At 44.0% G+C, this 21,274-nt stretch overlaps 1 protein-coding gene across 12 annotated transcripts in view; it reads right to left on the bottom strand.

The window, feature by feature from the left end:
• The window catches only part of FHOD3 (formin homology 2 domain containing 3), a 427,406-nt gene that overhangs the window by 384,852 nt on the left and 21,280 nt on the right, over nt 1–21,274 (bottom strand). For all 12 annotated transcript variants that reach the window (XM_075744719.1, XM_075744713.1, XM_075744720.1 and 9 more), the window contains exon 2: nt 1,828–1,934. In XM_075744719.1, the coding sequence (XP_075600834.1) occupies nt 1,828–1,934 (107 nt within the window). The remainder of the gene's footprint in view (nt 1–1,827; nt 1,935–21,274) is intronic.

Below are 21,274 nucleotides of genomic sequence, written 5' to 3' on the forward strand. Positions count from 1 at the left end.
CTCAGGCAATCATCCCCTCTTCCCTCTGTGGCAGGGCACACGTGTGGTTTTGTGCTCATCTGTGGTTCACTTGCAAGGGCAGGTAGCTTGGGAGGAATACAGAGAAACTGTCCAAGCAGCCAAGGATCACGTTAGGAAAGCTAAAGCCCTGATAGAATTAAAACTGGCCAGAGACATAAAGGGCAATAAGAAAAGCTTCTACAGGTACATCAGTGATAAAAGGAAGACTAGGAAAAATGCAGGCCCTCTCCAGAATGAAACAGGAGACCTGGTTACCTGGGATATGGAGAAGGCTGAGGTACTCAATGAATTTTTTGCCTCAGTCTTCACCAGCAAGTGCTCTAACCACCCAAGTACAGAAAGCAAAGGCAGGGACTGGGAGAATGAAGAACCACTCACTGTAGAAGATCAAATTCAAGACCACCTAAGGAACCTGAAGGTGCACAAGTCCATGGGACCTGATGATACGCATCCATGGGTCCTGAGGGAATGGGTGGATCAAGTGGCCAGGCCACTGTCCATCATATTTGAGAAGTCATGGCAGTCTGGTGAAGTTCTCACTAACTGGAAAAGGGGAAACATAACCCCCATTTTTAAGAAGGGAAAAAAGGAAGACCTGGGGAACTACAGGCCAGTCAGTCTCACCTCTGTGCCCAGCAAGATCGTGGAGCAGACCCTCCTGGAGACTATGCTCAGGCACATGGAAAATGAGGAGGTGATTGGTGACAGCCAGCATGGCTTCACTGAGGACAAATTGTGTCTGAACAGATTTGGTGACCGCCTACGATGGGGTTACAGCATTGGTGGATAAAGGAAGAATAACTGATGCCATCTACCTGAACTTGTGCAAGGCATTTGACACTGTCCCACACAATTTCCTTGTCTCTAAATTGGAGAGACATGGATTTGACAGATGGACCACTCAGTGGATAAGGAATTGGCTTGGTGGTCGCACTCAAAGAGTTGCGGTCAACAGCTCAATGTCCAAGTGGAGAACAGTGACGAGGGTGGTGTTGGGACTTGTGCTGTTTACCATCTTTGTTGGCAACATGGACAATGGGATTGAGTGCACCCTCAGCAAGTTTGCTGATGACAACAAGCTGTGTGGTGCAGTTGACATGCTAGAGGGAAGGGATGCCATCCAGAGGGACCTTGACAGGCTTGAGAGATGGGCCCATGCAAACCTCATGAAGTTCAACATGGCGAAGTGCAAGGTCCCCTGCACATGGGTTGGGGTAATCCCAAGCACAGGTACAGGCTGGGTGGAGAATAGATTAAGAGCAGCCCTGAGGAGAAGGACTTGGGGGTGTTGGTGGGTGAGAAACTCAACATGAGCTGGCAGTGTGTGCTTGCAGCCCGGAAAGGCAACAGTATCCTGGGCTGCATCAAAAGAAGCGTGACCAGCAGGTCAATGGGAGGTGAGTCTGCCCCTCTACTCCACTCTTGTGAGACCCCACCTGGAGTACTGTGTCCAGCTCTGGGGTCCCCTACAAACAAAGCACATGGAGGTGTTGGAGCAAGTCCAGAGGAGAGCCATGAAGATGATCAGAGGGCTGGAGCACCTCTCGTATGAGGACAGGCTGAGAGAGCTGGGGTTTTTCAGCCTGGAGAAGAGAAGGCCCCAAGGAGACCTTCTAGCAGCCTTCCCGTACCTAAAGTTGACAGTTTGTTGTTGCATATGACAGTTGTTCTTTTTCATTTCACAAAACCTGTTTTCACAAAACCTATGCTGACCTGAATGTACCAAGGTAACCATACACACTCCCAAAACCTCAATGCTTCTGGACAAATATGCTTAATTATCTAAATTAGTAAACATTTACTTACCCAGCATCCTCCTGGAAGCCTTCCAATTCGTCTCTTTGTTCAGCTAGGGTGGATTCTAGATCTAGATAGGTACCGTTGTGAGACAATTGCAGGGTGCAGTCATCAAGCTGTAGAACAAAATTCAGATTATTAGATTACAGCAGTCATTCTCTCTAACATACGTCTAACATAGCCTTCCCATTTTGCAGGTCCCCAGACAAGATCTTCCTAAACCAAACCATATTGGGGGGGGGGGGGTAAGAAAATGGGTGCTGTTTGGCAATTTATGCAATCCCAAATCCATATTCACTAGACCATACTTGGACACAACAGTATCAACTAACACACAGAGAGAAATTTATTTATTTGAACATACAGGAGGAGGGTTTTATCACAGTGTCTTTAGAATCCTACAAGGAAAGAAAAGTTAATTTCAATATATGTCTAGGATATGAATGATTGTTCTTACAGTACATTTAAGTAGAGTTTCTGGGCCTCTGGATGGAGATGGAAGGAAGAAGCAGCTGTTTCATGAGCTACTGAACATCCCCTGTGAGGAAAGATACAGCCAAGGGACAGCACAAGGTTTGGCAACCAAGAGTTGGGGTCCTGTAGTGAAAGGCAGTGCAGTCAACCAAGACTGAGATTTTCTGGCGTTCTTATTTTAGGGCCAGGCACTAACCTGCCTCAGAGGTTGCAGGGAACCCCTTCCTAGGCACCAGAGGGGGAAGTGGGGCTGGGCATACACACGTACCAACTTCCCACAGAGGTACTGAGGTAACCAAGAACCAGACCTGAAAGCAGGAAGCTGTCTGCAATGATGCTGATGAGGGAAAGAGCAATTAATAAACCCTCTTTATTTCCATCCTGTCTTCCCTCATTTTCAAGTTTTCCATTAATTGTTCCAGCTGTTTAAAAAAAAAAAGCTAGATTTGATCAAAGTTAGAAGAGGAATTTTCTGGGGTTTTTTTATGGGTAGCTCGTCACAGGAGAAGGTTTAGGAAGATCCACCCCAAAACTCTGGGTTACTCATCGCACAGGAATACAACATAATTACTGGATTGAGAAGGGTAACTGAAGAAGCCTGAGGGAAGACGTAGGAAGTAGCAGGAGCTCCTCTCTCACCATGAGATAACCCAGTGTTAAATCACAACAAGTGAGGGGGAAAAAAGCCTTCCCAGGGCAAGAAAACAAGAAAAGGACAGGTGAAAGTATGGGGTTGTCCTACCTCACCACTAGGGAGTAAATGACCATCTGCCTTGGACAGCCTGGAGAACCCAGCCCAGAAGCAGAGAAACTGCCATCACTGAGCCCTGCTGTGGACCTTCATGTGTCAACACTGCAATGGGGGTCCTTTTGTAACTGGTTCCAAGTTCATAAATACTGTAAGCCCCAGATATGTTGTGCTACTAGGTATGAAATCCAGCCTGATAGCCAGTCTCAGACTGGCCTGCCAAACAGAATACATTTCATTCCTCTGAATTTGGCAAAACAAACTGGCAGGTCCTTTGCATGCCCCTATCTACCAAAAGCAATAATGATGACGGGGATGTAAATGTAGATCCCTGCTGCAAAGGTCACTTTGGGAAGAGGAAACTATTTAACACCATACTTCATACCAATCTTCTGCCACAGGTGGCAGCCAACAACTCTTTGAAAGAGTAAGCAAAGGTCTGAAATAACCAGGGACTCAAGGAAAGGAAATTACAACCCTTTATCACATCCATGGATTTTTCTTTCTGATCTTTTTAACACTAGGAAAGAAAATTGATGAGAATCTATCTTTGATGAATTACCTGTTTTAACTTCCCACCAAAGTTATGGGTTACCAGTAGCTGTTCCGGAAAGCATAATAAGCAGCTACACTTCTTATCTGGCAGTCAATACCAAAACTTAGTCATCCAGTTTCCTATCACTGATTTATATATGCAAGAAGAGAATACAAATAGTCTGTGATTATTCTGGATTAGCTGCACTGGAAATAGTGCAGAAGAGTTCATTTATAATTAGTAAGCGACAGAGCACGACTTTTGGGTTAGTCCACACCACTTCGCTTTCTGCCATTTGTAACCCAAAAGAAAAGTTCATCCTCTAGAGAAAGGGAAAGGGTAGAGGAGGTCAAGTTGTATTTCAAACCTGTTCCACTTCTTTTCTTTCCATTTTCCCCCCCCGGGGAAAGAGTAAGTCATCAAATAAGGCAACATAAGTTTTTACTCTGACTCCTGGGGATTAAAAAAAGCAAAGAACCTCCAGGCATAGCCATCTGATATTAAGAACAACAACAGTATTACTATTCTGTATCTTTCCAGTTACAAAGGATATTATTAACCTATACTAATTCAAAATACACTCTTTAGAGAAGACAGACTAAATACTACTCTGGGAAGCTTTTTCCCAGTAGCCTAGGGTATCTAATGAAATGCTAATTTATTCAAAGTAATGCCAAAAGGCAAACTACTAATTAGATAAATGTTCTACTGTCACTATGGAGATTAGGAGATTTGCCCACAATTTCCAATTATACTGCATAATTAGGGAAAAGGAACTGTACTTTACTAATATCTTATGACTTTACTGTATAAAAAGCATGATGAGAACAGGAAGCACTTCGTGTACAAAATAAAAAAGTACATTCTACCTATTTTCATCTCACCTCCATAGTTTCAGCTGAACATAGTATTCATTCAGGCTTTAAAGCACTGTAAATTCTATGCCGTATCCATTAATAAGAGTGTTAGGGTAATGGGACAAATGGAAGTATCTTTTATATCCATTACTTAACACAGAATCTTGCCAAAAAGATTTTTTCTTCTCTCGAATGTGTACACACAGAGATAGAAGGGAGAAAACCACCACTTTTAAAAGGGGTGTAAGTATTAAGGCAATGAACTCTAAAATCATCTTTATATAGGATGACTTTGCTACTTTGCCTCCAAGCTTCACTTGCACATATATTTTACAGGCAGAATACAAAAAGAAAAGCTATGTTATGAATTATCTTTAATTAGTAAATTGCCTGCCTTTTTCAACACAAAGGATGGCTGATGTTCACTCATTAGTGCTTATTAGTAACAATTGAGGACGTTGGTCTCTCCCCTCTGTTTAGTGTTAATCCCATGTTTATCTGCTACACATCAATTCTCCTGTCTCTGGAGACCCTCACGCATGGCCCCATCTAGTTCATTCACGACATGCTCTTCCCATTGATCATAATTCACATTAAAATCCTTATTAACACCCATCTTCTCTTAGGACAATTAAAAGGCAGAATGAGTAAAGACAGTCTTTCAAAGAACATTAAACTGAGATGTTTTGCATAATCATGAAGGAGACCACTATTCAACTTTTTCAAAATTAATTCCATTCATTTCACTTTGTTCTTCACAATTTCAAGTTTTTTCATTGCAACTTAAGTATCAAACCATATCATAAGCTTCTGTAAAGCTATAAAAACAATGCATGCACTTCAATTACAGTCTCATCTTCTCAAATTAACAGCTTCTTGCAAATATATCCAGAGCACATTTTTGAATTCCTATGGATATTCACTAATTCTCTCATCTCTATAAAGAGTGGGTCTGCCTAGGAGCAGTGTCTTTCACAGCAGTGAAGGAACAAATGCTGTTACATGCAACAGCTGTTAAAACACGTTTTAGCCAGAATGACCAGCTACGGATGGCCAGAGCTATCACAAACCATCCTCCTGCTGGCTTTACATTAAGGAAGCAAGGAGAAGATGACTGTCTTATGCATCTTCCTCACTAAAAATCTAACTGATCTGCTAACATCATCTTCAGTTTCACACTGAAACCTCATTGAAACGTTAATATCTGTACTCTGTCATGGCAAGATAGGTATCACGAAGTAGCAGGTGCTTCTGAAATACAAGTAGAGCTACTAAATTAAACTAGTCCAAGAATTACCTTCTTCTGCAATGAACATTCCAAAACAGGAACCAAGAGATGTTTGAACTTTCTTGGATCATAGCTGGTATGCATGAAGTGGCAACTGACCCACACCATCCAACCATTACAGTACCTATGCTGCAACCATAACAGGGACAAGTGGAAAACCAAAGCAAAAGCATCAGGCACAGACACAGACCTAAACAACACCATCACAAGAGTTTCCTATGTGTGTATATATCTGTGTACATATATAAGCATGCATATTATATATATTAATGCCCCTCTACTCCACACTCATGAGACCCCACCTGGAGTACTGCCTCCAGCTCTGGGACTCCCTGTACAGGACAGACATGGAGCTGTTGAAGTGAGTCCAGAGGAGGGCCACGAAGCTGATCAGAGAGCTGCAGCACCTCTCCTATGAGGACAGGCTGAGAGAGCTGGGGTTCTTCAGCCTGGAGAAGAGAAGGCCCCAAGGAGACCTTCTAGCAGCCTTCCAGTACCTAAGAGGGCCTACAGGAAAGCTGGTCAGGGACTGTTTGTCAGGGAGTGTAGTGATAGGACAAGGGGTTGTGGCCTTAAGCTGAAGGAGGGTAGATTTAGATTAGATATTAAGAAGAAATTCTTTCCTGTGAGGGTGGCGAGGCACTGGAACAGGTTGCCCAGAGAGGTTGTGGATGCCCCCTCCCTGGAAGTGTTCAAGGCCAGGTTGGATGGGGCTTTGGGCAACGTGGTCTGGTGGAGGGTGTCCCTGCCCATGGGAGGGGGTTGGAACTAGATGATCTTTAAGGTCCCTTCCAACCCAAATTATTTTATGATTCTATGATTATGTAGAAACATATTTTAGATATTTTTCCCTACAGTTTTCAAAAAAAGCAACGAATTGAATTTGAGAGTCAGATCCTGGAAAAGTTGATTCCCATCAGAACAGAAAAAAAAACCAGCTTTGTTTGAGAAGCCAGAGCCAAACAGGCGCAGATAAACACCAGAACTTCAGGACAGCATCATCCATTGTCTGTAACCATGACATACTTTTCTCTCAAAAATTCCTGCTTCATTCACTTCTCAAACATCTTCAGGAAGCAAAACAGGTCACACACCCCCTATGTTTCTCTGCATGTGTTCTCAGATCAGAACCATGCTGTGCTTTCAATAAAGCAAAATATGAAGAATTAACTATGTGATCACATCACTAATGACCAAATCGTAAGGTATATGCCCAAAGGCAGAGAGTGGAGGGGCGGGGGAGATGGGAATCAAGGTTACATACACAATTTTTGTGTACCATAAATATTTCAGTCTTTTAATCATCATCTCCACATAACTACTCAAGAATAGTTTTTTTAAAAAGTGAAACAGAATGATAGTTTCAGCACAACAAATTTTATCGATGTCCTTGTGAGTCATCCTTGTGAGTTAGAAACTCTTTAAATAACCCTGAAATAGTTTTCCCACAGAAAAATGGAAATGTAAGAAAATGTAAGGGAAAAGTAAAAAAATGAACAGGAAGTACATAAAAAGACCGTAAGATTACAAGTAATATTTATACTGTTGTAAGTTTATGCTTGCATTGTTACAAGTCTCACTCTGAGATGTTGAGCACAATTCATTATGCAAAGGCAAACAAAGATCTGATTAAGTGGTTAAAATAGCGGAAAATTTAAAAGAACTTCCTACTCCCTAATCCTTTGCCATTTAACCCATTACAGAGTGAAACCACACCACACAAGAAAAGGGTGTCCTGGCTTCGATTATAACCAGAAACAGGCAGCAGCAAGGTCAGAGCTGCAGAGCTCAGGCTTTCCCCTGCCTCAGGGCTCATACCCACCTTACCAGCCCCCAGAAAGCCCTCAGCAGCAACGCACCCATCTGACACGTGAACACACACAGGTTGGGGAAAGTTCAGCAACCAACTTGTGCAACTGTTCCTTATAGGCTGCCAGGAAATCAAGAATATAGGGCAGAAGCTCTGTTTACCACCATCTTTTGCAGGTAACCAAATCTGGCTAGTAGTGGCTAGTCCCTCAACCTGCAGGGCTAAGATAATTTGTACTGCAAGGCTATCAAGCTTAAGAGGACTCAAAATAGTTTGATAGTAGTATACCAGTGATGACTTTTTCCTGATTTCAAACACTGACCCACAGAAAGAGGTAACATCCATTTCTCTTCATTAAGAAGCCCTTGTTGCTGTGCAACAGGAAAGCTCGCTATTTCTCCGAATTTCAGAGCTGAAGCACATCACCAAAAGGAACAAGGAACAGCGAGGAAAAACAAAGGACCAGCGGCAAGAAACGGTGTCAATCAGCCAGTTACTTGATGCCAGTAAGTGACCACTGCCACTTTCAGAAACTAGTTGAGATTTTACATAAAGAAAAAGGTAACTAAATCTGAGTTCAGTCATTGTTTTCATCTACTGCCTTTAGCTCCCAATGACTGGAGTGTTGGGATGGAAGGGTACGGGCTCTTTAGGAAGGACAGGCAGGGCAGGTGAGGAGGGGGCATTGCCCTCTATGTCAATGACCAGCTGGAGTGCATGGAGCTCCACCTGGGGATGGATGAGGAGCTGATCAACAGTCTATGGGTCAGGATTAAAGGGAGGGCTGGGGCAGGCGACCTGACCAGGGGGACCAAGCAGATGAAGCCCTCTATAGGCAGATAGGAGCAGCCTCATGCTCACAAGCCCTGGTCCTTATGGGGGACTTCAGCCACCCTGACATCTGTTGGAGGGACAACACAGCTGAGCACAAGCAATCCAGGAAGTTCCTGGAATGTGTTGATAACAACTTTCTCCTCCAAGTGATAGAGGAGCCCATGAGGAGAGGTGCCATGCTCGACCTTATTCTCACCAATAGGGAGGGCCTGGTAGGGGATGTCTAGCTCAACAGCAGCCTTGGCTGCAGTGCCATGAAATGGTGGAATTCAGGATCCTCAGGGCAGCGAGGAGGGTGCGCAGCAAGCTCACTACCCTGGACTTCAGGAGAGCAGACTTTGGCCTCTTCAGAGACCTGCTTGGTAGAGTACCATGGGACAAAACCCTAGAAGGAAGAGGAGCTGAAGACAGCTGGCTAATATTCAAGGGTCACCTCCTCCAAGCTCAGGAGAGATGCATCCCAACAAAGAGCAAGCCAAGCAAAAACACCAAGAGGCCCCCATGGATGAACAAGGAGCTCCTGGGCAAAGTCAAACAAAAAAAAAGGAAGCCTACAGAGGGTGGAAGCAAGGGCAGGTAGCCTGGGAGGAATACAGAGAAACTGTCTGAACAGCCAGGGATCAGGTTAGGAAAGCCAAAGCCCTGACAGAAATTAGTCTGGCCAGGGATGTCAAGGACAACAAGAAAAGCTTCTATAGATATGTCAGTGAAAAAAGGAGGACGAGGGAAAATGTGGGTCCCCTCCAGAATGAAGTGGGTGACCTGGTTACCCAGGATATGGAGAAGGCTGAGGTATTCAATGACTTCTTTGCCTCAGACTTCACTGGCAAATGCTTGAGCCACACTGCCCAGGTCACAGAAGGCAGGGACCGGGAGAATGCAGAACCGGTGTGTTGGGTTTGCGTGGCAAGGTTTTGGTAGCAGGGGGGCTACAGGGGTGGCTTCTGTGAGAAGCTGCTAGAAGCTTCCCCTGTGTCTGACAGAGCCAATGCCAGCCGGCTCCAACACAGACCCGCCCCTGGCCAAGGCCAAGCCCATCAGCACCTCTGTGATAACATAGTTAAGAAAAAGAAAAACAGAGAGCGCTTTTGCAGCTGGAGAGAGGAGTGAGAAGATGTGAGAAACTCTGCAGACACCAAGGTCAGTGCAGAAGAAGGGGCAGGAGGTGCTCCAGGCACCAGAACAGAGATTCCCCTGCAGCCCATGGTGAAGACCATGGTGAAGCAGGCTGTCCCCCTGCAACCCATGGAGGAAGGATGAGGGGGTGTAGAGATTCCACCTGCAGCCCATGGAGGACCCCACACCAGAGCAGGTGAAGGCACCTGAAGGAGGCTGTGGCCCATGGGAAGCCCATGCTGGAGCAAGCTCCTGGCAGGACCTGTGGCCCCATGGAGAGAGGAGCCCAGGCTGGAGCAGGTTTGCTGGCAGGACTTGTGACCCTGTGGGGGACCCATGCTGGAGCAGTCTGCTCCTGAAGGTCTGCACTCCATGGGAGAGACCCACGCTGGAGAAGTTCGTGAAGGACTGTCTCCTGTGAGAGTGACTCCATGCTGGAGCAGGGGAACGATGAGAGGAGTCCTCACCCCGAGGAGGAAGAAGCAGCAGAAACACCGTGTGATGAACTGACCATAACCCTCGTTCCCCATCCCCCTGTGCTGCTGAGGGGGGTGGAGGTTGAAGCTGGGAGTGAAGTTGAGCCCAGGAAGATGGGAGGGGTGGGGGGAGGTGTTTTAAGATTTGATTTTATTTCTCATTCCTCTACTCTGTTTTGCTTTAGTAATAAATTAGATGAATTTCCTCTCTAAGTTCAGTCTGTTTTGCTTGTGATGATAATTAGTGAGTCATCTCTCCCTGTCCTTATCTTGACCCATAAGCTACTTTTTTCATTGTATTTTTTCTCCCCTAATGAAAGAGGGGAGTGATAGAGCAGCTCTGGTGGGCACCTGGCCCTCAGCCAGGGTCAACCCACCACAACTGCCGACTGTAAGAGAAGACCAGGTTCAAGAATATCTAAGGAACCTGAAGGTGCACAAGTCCATGGGACCTGATGAGTTGCATCCGTGGGTCTTGAGGGAACTGGTGGATGAAGTGGCCAGGCCACTGTCCATCATATTTGAGAAGTCCTGTCAGTCTGGCAAAGTTCCCGCTGACTGGAAGAGGGGGAACATAACCCCCATTTTTAAGAAGGGAAAAAAAAGACGACCTGGGGAACTACAGGCCAGTCAGTCTCACCTCCATGCCTGGCAAGATGATGGAGCAGACCCTCCTGGAGACTATGCTCAGGCACATGGAAAACAAGGAGGTGATTGGTGACAGCCAACACGGCTTCCCTAAGGGCAAATCTGCCTGACAAACTTGGTGGCCTTCTATGATGGGGTTACAGCATTGGTGAATAAGGGAAGGGCAACTGACATCATCTACCTGGACTTGGGCAAAGCATTTGACACTGATTCACACGACATCCTTGTCTCTAAATTGCAGAGACATGGATTCGATGGATGGACCACTTGGTGCATAAGGAATTGGCTGGATGGTCGCACTCAAAGAGTTGTGATCAACGGCTCAATGTCCAAGTGGAGAACAGTGATGAGCGGTGTTCCTCAGGGGTCGGTACTGGGACCGGCACTGTGCAACATCTTTGTTGGTGACGTGGACAGTGGGATCGAGTGCACCCTCAGCAAGTTTGCCGATGACACCAAGCTGTGTGGTGTGGTCGACACGCTGGAGGGAAGGGATGCCATCCAGAGGGACCTTGACAGGCTTGAGAGATGGGCCCATGCGAACTGCATGCAGTTCAACAAGGCCAAGTGCAAGGTCCTGCACATGGGTCGGCGCAATCCCAAGCATGACTACAGGCTGAGCGGAGAATGGAAAGCAGCCCTGAGGAGAAGGTCTTGGGGGTATTGATTGATGAGAAGCTCAACATGAGCTGGCAATGTGCGCTTGCAGCCCTGAAAGCCAACCGCGTCCTGGGCTGCATCAAAAGAGGTGTGACCAGCAGGTTGAGGGAGGTGATCCTGCCCCTCTACTCCGCTCTTGTGAGACCCCACCTGGAGTACTGCATCCAGCTCTGGGGGCCCCAGTACAGAAGAGACATGGAGTTGTTGGAGAGAGTCCAGAGGAGGGCCACGAAGCTGATCAGAGGGCTGCAGCACCTCTCCTATGAGGACAGGCTGAGAGAGTTGGGGTTCTTCAGTCTGGAGAAGAGAAGGCCCCAAGGAGACCTTCTAGCAGCCTTCCAGTACCTAAAGAGGGCCTACAGGAAAGCTGGTCAGGGACTGTTTGTCAGGGAGTGTAGTAACAGGACAAGGGGTAATGGGTTTAAGCTGAAGGAGGGTCGATTTAGATTAGATGTTAGAAAGAAATTCTTTGCTGTGAGGGTGGTGAGGCACTGGAACAGGTTGCCCAGAGAGGTTGTGGATGCCCCCTTCCTGGAAGTGTTTAAGACCAGGTTGGATGGGGCTTTGGGCAATGTGGTCTAGTGGAGGGTGTCCCTGCCCACAGCAGGGGGGTTGGATCTCGATGATCTTTAAGGTCCCTTCCAAGCCAAACCATTCTATGATTCTATGATGTTTACAATCCAAGAGAAACACCTAAAACCAGAGGGTGGGGGGTGCAAGAACAATGAAGCGTTTGTTTCCAAGCACGTGGCCCACACATCCACCCACAGACTCAGTACTGTCGCCTGCTCCTCCTCACACACGCTTGCAAGTGCTTCACGTACACACCAGTCTTCTCACTTGAGAAGCCCAGTGGGTAAATAATTCAATGGAGAGGCAGCACACACCATGCTGACAGAAACTCCTGCAAGTCTGTTTTCTCTTCCTCCAGAAGGCTTTGCTAGATTAGCATGCATCCAAAGTGGACTTTCCTTTGGCTTGTTTTTACTTCTCTGTCCCAAGGCAGCAGTAGGTTGGCACAGGTTGGGGGGGGGAAATGCCAGAGGCACCCTCCTGCCTTTTCAAAAAGCACAGCAGAGCCACAAGCCATTAGAAAAGCTTCACCTCTTCCCTGTTTGTTCAAAGACCACAGAGCTGTGTTTTTCAACAAACAATCACGGAGAGATGCTCTTTTCTCATTCCCAACCCCCACCTTGAGAATCCATTCAGAAGAACATATTTTGGACAAGTCACTCCAAAATGCCAAGACCTTACCAAGTCAGCAGCTACTGTGTGTAAAGATAGAGCCAAACATCCTCAAGATTTTATCTTCCATTTAAATAAAGGTAGGCACTGTTCAAAAATTCAGTTCAGATAGTGATCAAGGATCACATTCATAGGATGAAGGGCCCTATATTACGAGATAGGAGAATACACTTGTTTACCAGTGCTACTACAAATCACCATAACCACTCAACTTTGTAGCCACTGGCTGGAAGCACAACCCTCACCAGATTTCCAGTAATTCTAGCTAAAGCTACTGAACAGATTATTTTGCTCATTTGGTTGTTTCCAAAATTACAAGGAAAGGGAATGAAAGAAAGAGGGAGATATTAGAGTAACCCAGTATCAATGCTGCAGAAATAAAAATTGAAGCTAGCTTCAATTCTAGCTTCTGGAACAGACTTGGAAAATCCTTATCTTATTCAAATGTCTTAGCTCATCTTTCATTTACACATCATTGGGTGGTAATTGTTCTCCTTAATGGTGGCATGTGTGCTCCTTATTCACCTACAGCATGCTTTGCAGAGTAGGATTGATAAAAAGCAAAGTTCCTTTATGCTCAGTTTTTTCCTTTCTAAATCTAAAGCCTTGTTTTGCTTCACACATCGCAAGCCTGACACATTTGCACACTCCAGCTATGCAGTTTTTAAACACACTCCCTTCTGGTTCAGCTGTTTCCAGTGAAATGGCAATTCTCTTAATAAGGCCTACAAATACCAGTTTTCCCCCTGCACTGCCATCTCCTTCCCTCCTTTACTAAAACCAATGTCTACCTAGGAAAAAGGAGGGGGAAAAAAACCAAAACCCAGCTCTGCCTGCTTACCAGCCCAAACATATTGCATATTTCTAAACATACTGCACAAACTGATTGGTACAAATCAATATTTAATATTCTTCTATCCAGGGCCAAACTTCAAACTTAGAACAACCACGCTATTTCCAGAAGGCATCACATCTTAATGCTTTTGAAATTTTATTACAGATCAGCAGATGCAGATTTTCTGCACTGGCACAGAGTGCCCTTTAAAATGTAACACAATTGTGGTCACTGTTAGTTCTCAGAGTAACAAAAAATAGGGATGGTCTAATTGCATCTCACAGACCTCGGACAACCCACCAAAATAATTATCTTGTTTCAGAGCCACCACCAGCTGCCCTCTCCCCAAGAGCCTCAGTCTTTCCCTTCTCACATGAGTGAGTGCCAACTGGTCTGTGCCATAGTTACGCATGTTCCAGTCATCTTAATTTTGGGCAACATGATGGAGAAAGACCAAAGCCTCTAGTCCAGGAGTGATGCCAGATGACCCATCTCAGGTAAAAAGCTTGACATCAATGAGATGAAAGGAAAGCAAGTAATCTGCATGCAAGCCAAGTGTTAGTGTCCAAAATTAACAGTGTACTCTAAAAACTGCTCTCAAGTATGACAGCAACCCAACATACAATCACTGTGTCTTGTTCTAAAAGTCCCTATGCTCCAAGTAGCTCCACTGCAATTGCTTAGAACAAAACTATACTCTTTCTCCCCATACTTTTTTTTTCTTTTTAAACATAGTTTTGTAACTCAAAGTATTTTCTTAAAGATTGCAATAAACCCAATACTTTTATGAGGTCAGAGTTTTAAAAGTAAGGTCAAGCACATGCTCTGTATAGGAGGCCATTTATGGAGAGGGCAGCTGTGCCACCTTCAGTCATCCACACACAAAAGTCAGCAAGGTTTCTGAACTCTAGCAAACTCCTCTTCCATATTTGTTTAGAGGCTGGAGAAGAAAAAAAAAATATTTGCAAGCTCTGTAACTTTACATTACAAGAAGTAATTTAGCATGTACAACAGTATTCCCCAATTTTGCAGCTCTTCAGCAGTGATTAGCATAGCTTGTGGGAGTGGTTAGTAATACTAATATACCTCTGGGTTTATTTGTAGCATAGTAATTGCCACTGTTAAACTACTTCACAAACTCAGTACGCTTTGCAGAGGTTATGCGCAGTTGTACGGATGGAGCCATGCCCACACACAAAGTATAGTCTGAAGGTTTGTGCAATTGGGCATAGAGCAGTCAGAGCACAATTACTTTAAAAGAAACTGCTGCTCTGATATGAAAGCACTGGTATTTTGAACGTAGCTTGCACTCCTAGTCTAAACCAGCAGCTTTTATTTCTGGCCTGGTAGACGCCACAAAATACTCCTGGGGTCAGGTAATACAGTGCATGAAGTGAAACATTAATGCCACATTAGATCCTCAAGAGCCACTGGAACAATAAGCTGCCAATAAAAATATTCTGCTGAAATAACAAAGACACTGAAAACAAACACAGAAAGCTGTTATATTAATATTATGGGTTTGACTTAAGAATAACAAAAGGAAGTTGAGAGTTCAAAATTCTGAAACTGCTATTTCAGGGGTATCTGAAATACAGGCAACACACCACAGTGAAAACGTAATGCATAGATGCCTACCTGTTGCTATTTTTAGACAATTATGTCACTAGCTTGCAGGCCTTTTGCTTCGTGATTCCCTTTAACACAGTTCTCCACAGGGAGCAATTTAGAGTTTACTAGAGTATCCGTGTCCACATATGACACCGTGGCTTCCAACAGCAGCCACACAGACATTGTCAGAAGGTGTACAAGTGCTCAAAATGTCAACAACCATGGAAAAAGAAAGCCAAGTAAATTCATCTAGAGATGGGAGTTACTGCAATGTTTACTATAAACTGAAAAAAGCTAACTGAAAACACTAAAAATAATTTAATTTCTGCATAAAAACTATGCAGAATTGCATGCTGCATGGGAAACTAACACACTTTTTCTCCCCCACCTAAATCAATTATTTTAAGTTAAACTAGTTCAATTTGAGATCCCCCACAAACCAAACAGCCCACAGTAGAACTTAGCAAAGTCAAATGGTTTTGACCAAAACCTCTCCAGTTCTTTAACCCAAAAAACCTACTGCATTTCCAAGTTTTCTCACAGTAAATACAATGAGCCTACTAACCTAACCTCTGCATCCTGTCATTAACTTTTTGGCACCTAGATTCTGTCATTAACTTTCCTCATCCATGTTCAGCTTTTCTAATTAAGATGACAAGCTCTTCTCGCCTTTGTGGTTAAGTACGTCTTCAGCTGAACAGAAAGGAGAGTGACCGTAAGAACAGGATCCTTTATTTGGAAGTATATACAGCTTTTTGGCTGACAGACAGGGGATGCCTACAGCTGACAAGCTGTTATTACCATTTGGCTGGAATTACTGTGAAGGTATCCAAGGAATTGGAAATAATCTCTAAGAAGGAGATAAATCAAGAAAAGTGAGAGGAAGAGGGAAAGAATTAGCTTCAATGGAGTTTATCATCTGAGGAATCTTTTGTTCAGAGTGTGTGTAGGAAAAACACGAATTAAAAATCACAGAAATCATTCTTTTAAAGGTAAAAAGTAGTCCAGGAAAGCAAAAATCATACTTAATTTGTGGCAAACAATTCTATCTGGCTTCTTTTGTACTTCAGTTAAGCTAAAAACTGTGAAGTACTTCATATTTGAAAAATGTTTTTTTAAAGTGATATAGCAGAATGAACCTATGACTTGCAGCCTTTTATTCTTGTCCCTGAGAACAAGCTTTCTATTAGTATCCTCCACCTTGCTCGAGCAGTTAAAACACACAGGATGTTCTAAGGTTTCCATCATCACTATTCTAACAGCATTTGGGATAGCCCAGGTTGCTCACTACCTTATCACAAAACTGAATTACTGGACTACTGCAGAACCACCCGCACCATTTACAGAGGCATGGCAAGCACACTGTAAGCAATGAATGCAATCGATCTTCAGCAGTGCTGGTTTCATTGACACAGCGGCTAAACACCTGCTAGACAATTGTGTTGGTTTTGCATGGCAAGGTTTTGGTAGTGGGGGGGCTACAGGGGTGGCTTCTGTGAGAAGCTGCTAGAAGCTTCCCCTGTGTCTGACAGAGCCAATGCCAGCCGGCTCCAAGACAGACCCGCCCCTGGCCAAGGCCGAGCCCATCAGCACCTCTGTGATAACATAGTTAAGAAGGGAAAAAAAACAGGGAGAGCTTTTGCAGCCAGAGAGAGGAGTGAGAAGATGTGAGAAACTCTGCAGACACCAAGGTCAGTGCAGAAGGAGGGGCAGGAGGTGCTCCAGGCACCGGAGCAGAGATTCCCTCTGCAGCCCGTGGTGAAGACCATGGTGAAGCAGGCTGTCCCCCTGCAGCCCATGGAGGAAGGATGAGGGGGTGTAGAGAGTCCACCTGCAGCCCATGGAGGACCCCACACCAGAGCAGGTGGAGACACCTGAAGGAGGCTGTGACCCTGTGGGAAGCCCGCGCTGGAGCAAGCTCCTGGCAGGACCTGTGGATCCGTGGAGAGAGGAGCCCAGGCTGGAGCAGGTTTGCTGGCAGGACTTGTGACCCCGTGGGGGACCCACGCTGGAGCAGTCTGCTCCTGAAGGTCTGCACCCCGTGGAGGAGACGCACGCTGGAGCAGTTCGTGAAGGACTCTCCCGTGAGAGGGACCCCACGCTGGAGCGGGGGAACGATGAGTCCTCCCCCTGAGGATGAAGAAGCGGCAGAAACACCGCGTGATGAACTGACCGTAACCCCCACTCCCCATCCCCCTGTGCCACTTGGGGGGGGGGGGTGGAGGTTTGAAGCCGGGAGTGAAGCCCGGGAAGATGGGAGGGGTGGGGGGAGATGTTTTAAGATTTGGTTTTATTTCTCATTCCTCTACTCTGTTTTGCTTAGTAATAAATAAGATGAATTCCCTCTCTAAGTTCGGTCTGTTTTGCTCGTGATGATAATTAGAGAATGATCTCTCCCTGTCCTTATCTCGACCCATAAGGTTTTTTTTTTCGTTGTACCTTTTCTGCCCTGTCTAATGAAGGAGGGGAGTGATAGAGCGGCTCTGGTGGGCACCTGGCCCTCAGCCAGGGTCAACCCATCACAACAATACACCACAAAAAAGTAAGATGCCCATCCCTAACATAACATGCAGATTGCATTTCCACCCATATGACTCATATCTGCACTCTGTTAAAAATAATCTATGTCAGTCCTGAGGTAAGCTGTACTTAAAATCAGTATGAGAGGTTATTTGCATCTATGATCCCTCCTCTGAAAAATCAAAACTAAGGAAAACAGAGAAACTAGAAACAAGATACCAGACCATTGGGAAATCTGGAGCAGGGAGGTTTTGGGGAAAACAAGGCAGCTTCAGAAGGAGAGGACTGGGTAGTAGTTCTGAAATGACTGCAGTTCCAGCAAAATTCACAAACTTCTGAGGGCCAAAGCAGGGGAGATTTGGAGTTGATGAGAGTCAAAGGCAGAGTCAGTAAAAGAAACAGAAAGCCCAGGGTAAATTGTCTTTTGTTATAATCAAAACTTGACTCAGAGGCTTCTGGTTAGTTATCTGAAAGCTTAAAAAAAACCCCAAAGCAACAACAACAACAAATACCCCACAAACAAAAAAACAAAACTCCCCAAAACTCTAGCACAAACCCATGGGTTAAGGTAGAGGAAAGCACCCTAAACATATTCACACCAAGGGTTTGTGTGAAATACAAAAGAAAAAAAGCATGGCAGGATTACCAAAGATAAAAATCATACACTTGTCAACAGAATCATTTTTTAGACACAGCCTGAATCTTGGAGGTTTAAATGAAAGATTGTGTCTACTAACAATATTCTAATGACTACAGTCATCAACTCTTCTTAATACTTAGACTGCCTCTTAAAGGCTTTGTGGCTTCAAACCAAAACATCAATTGGGAAGTCATTAAAAAAGCATGATTAAAAAGTTTACAAGAATGAAACTCAATACAAGAACACTGAAAAAATACTGAAAATACATGTACTCTGCAGACTCTCTTCTTAACTATGACTTTCAGATTTTATAAAAGCACAAGGGATCTAAAGTCAGATTTTCTACCCTTGAGCAGAATTTATTTGGCACTTACACTTTATCATTTTTTTTTTTCTCTTAATCATTCATTTCTTCCTTGTTTGATTAGCTGCCAAACAGTTTCAACCCCCAGCTTTAAAACAGTTGTCTGGACTAGAACAGACAAACAAAAGAGAACCTCTGCATTCATTCAGCTCACATCTGAACAATACTGAAGCGGAAAACCACATTCTCCAACTCAGTTACAAGTAAAATATAAGTTTGTAAGGAAAGAATGAATGCAGCATTATCAGCCATATCTCAACAATATTCATTCCTTGCTTATACTCTGATCACCCCATTTCAAAGGGCATAGCGAGAAAATAACTAGAAACAAATGGCTTTAGTAATAAACTTCTGATCTATTTTCCTTGGCAGCAGACAGGCTCTAAATGGTATCAGCAAGGACTAGGTGATGCCATAAGAGAACAAAAAGACTGAGATAGTTTGAGAAAAAGCAAGAGAGGATCGTGGTACTCAAGAACAAAAAATAGAGACTCAATGATTCTCTTAGCCTTTTTCAGAACAAAGGAACAAATAAATGAAAGAAATACAAAACTGTTTAAAAGTGAGCCTTAAATACCATACATAATGGGCCAATAAAGCTCATAATTAGAGTTCAAAGCTTAGAGATCAAATGCAATTAAATACTTCTAGGAATAGGAAGACTAATTTCTTGTAATTAAGAGCATATAAAACATGTATGTTTCAAGACATCAGCCACCCAATATCTATTATTTAAATTGGGCCATTAGGGTGGTACTCAAGTATCCCTCTACGCCATCTGGTATTAGCTACTGTAGGTCACTGCCATAGTTATCACTTTCTTCTATGCACAAAGGAACCACGATGTACCTGTACTTTGCTATAAGCATAAAAGCTAGTATGCACCAATCCACTCGGGCCCCTTGTTTTCAGTGCTTGCTCCCAACATTTTTTAAAAACATTTGAGTGACCAAAATAAAACACAAATAGTGGTTTTGATAGGTAACATGGGTCAAAACCACTAAGACTGAACATGGTTTTCTACAGTACTCAATTAAACTTACAGATATCTAGCTTGTTGATTCCCAGTGGATTTGCCTGCAGAAAAGATGCTGGGAATGTTCAGAGATACCTGCAAGACCAAATGTACATGTCACCTTTATGTACCTAAATGGCATTAACAGCCAAGTTGGTACCTGTCAACTTTAGAACAAATAGCCTCGTGGATGTACTTTAGTCCCCTGTCCAGCAGTTGCAACAACTTTCTTGTGGTTACTTTTAACATAGATCACTTTGACAATCTACCTCATGACAAATGGTTGGGTTTCCTTGCGATGCAACGGGGCACCAACCTGTCAAAACAGCCCAGGAGCAGCTGGTTGGAAGTGTCTGATGCAGACTCATCACCAAAGCCAATGTATTATGGAAGAACTAACCTTTAGATATCTGAGAATTAGTGAGGAAGGGGAAGACACTGTGGACATCTTTTAAAGACTAAGCTGTCAATATCATTTTAGAGATGCCTAAGTCTGTTGGGGGGATCTTGCCCTTAGGAGTATGCTCTTAGGAGCTGGCCTAGACTACACACAGCTTTCTATTCCCAAATTAATTGGTGTAACATTTTGTACCATAGATAAGCCTTGATAATCATTCAGTTGAGTTCAAGTGCTCCTCACAGCCGCCTGTAGCAAAGTAATTTGGAATACCCTATCATGCATACGTATGCCCTGAAGCTGTATGGACTAGCTGGTTAGACATTTCCTGGAAGGTGCAGGAACACTATACTTGCACCTCACAAAACTAGGGACTTCCTAACTCTGTGACGAAGGACTTCTTTGGGGGTGGGGGAAGCCACAATAAACACACTGATTTATGGTTTTGAGCTGAATGAGCATGTGGATGTGGTTTATGCAGGCAACACAGCTGCACGTAGAGGAGACACCTTTAATGCTAAAAGTTGACAAGAGTTTGAAGGTTTTCACATGGAGAAACATGCCAAATACTCGCAGTTCGGAACAAAGCTAGGAGTAAATTTAAAACAGTGGGAAGAATCACACTTCCCACTGCAGAATCAATCCTAAGGTGGTTAACCCACAGTCACACAGCAAGCTTTTGGCACATTCAGAAAGAGCAAATGTTCTCCCAAGCCTTAGATCAAGGCATTCATCACAAGTGCATCCTTGCTCTACAAACATGGCCTTTTGGTACTTGCTGCATTCTCAACAGTCTAGAAACAAAAGTATATGCTTTCTTCTGACACGAGAATAAATTATATACTACCTTATGCTAGAAAAAGCATAGTGTTAACTAATAACAATAAATAAAATAGGTTTCCTTCCACAAAGTCGCTTTAATCTCATTAAAAACTATCTGGCTCAAATAAAATGTAAAACTCTCCTCTGATAAAAGCAGCATGCATTTTGAGCAATGGGTAGGAAGGGGAGAGACAGGTATGTCTCTCACTTTCCATATTCCGTCTATAATCATGATACTCTCTCCACGCTAACTTAAAAAAACCCAGTAGCACAGTCCTAAACCACAGAAACAATTAAACAACAAACTCAATAAAGAAAATAAGTCATTACTCTCTCTCTCTCCAGTATTGATTTTACTATGAATTGCAGCAAAAACTATTTTCAGTACGAGCTTAACCACTATTACACCACAATAACATAACTGAGCTTTACCTCAGAGCTGGAGCTATTCATCCCTTCAGTTTCATTCACTACAGGCAAATGTCTTATATAGCTCACACACTCCAGCAAGAGGTAGCTACAATCAAAAACTCTGAAACATGAAGCACAAAGCTCTGTTTT

This window comes from Balearica regulorum, chromosome 2, assembly GCF_011004875.1.
Source record: "Balearica regulorum gibbericeps isolate bBalReg1 chromosome 2, bBalReg1.pri, whole genome shotgun sequence".
NCBI lineage: Eukaryota > Metazoa > Chordata > Aves > Gruiformes > Gruidae > Balearica > Balearica regulorum.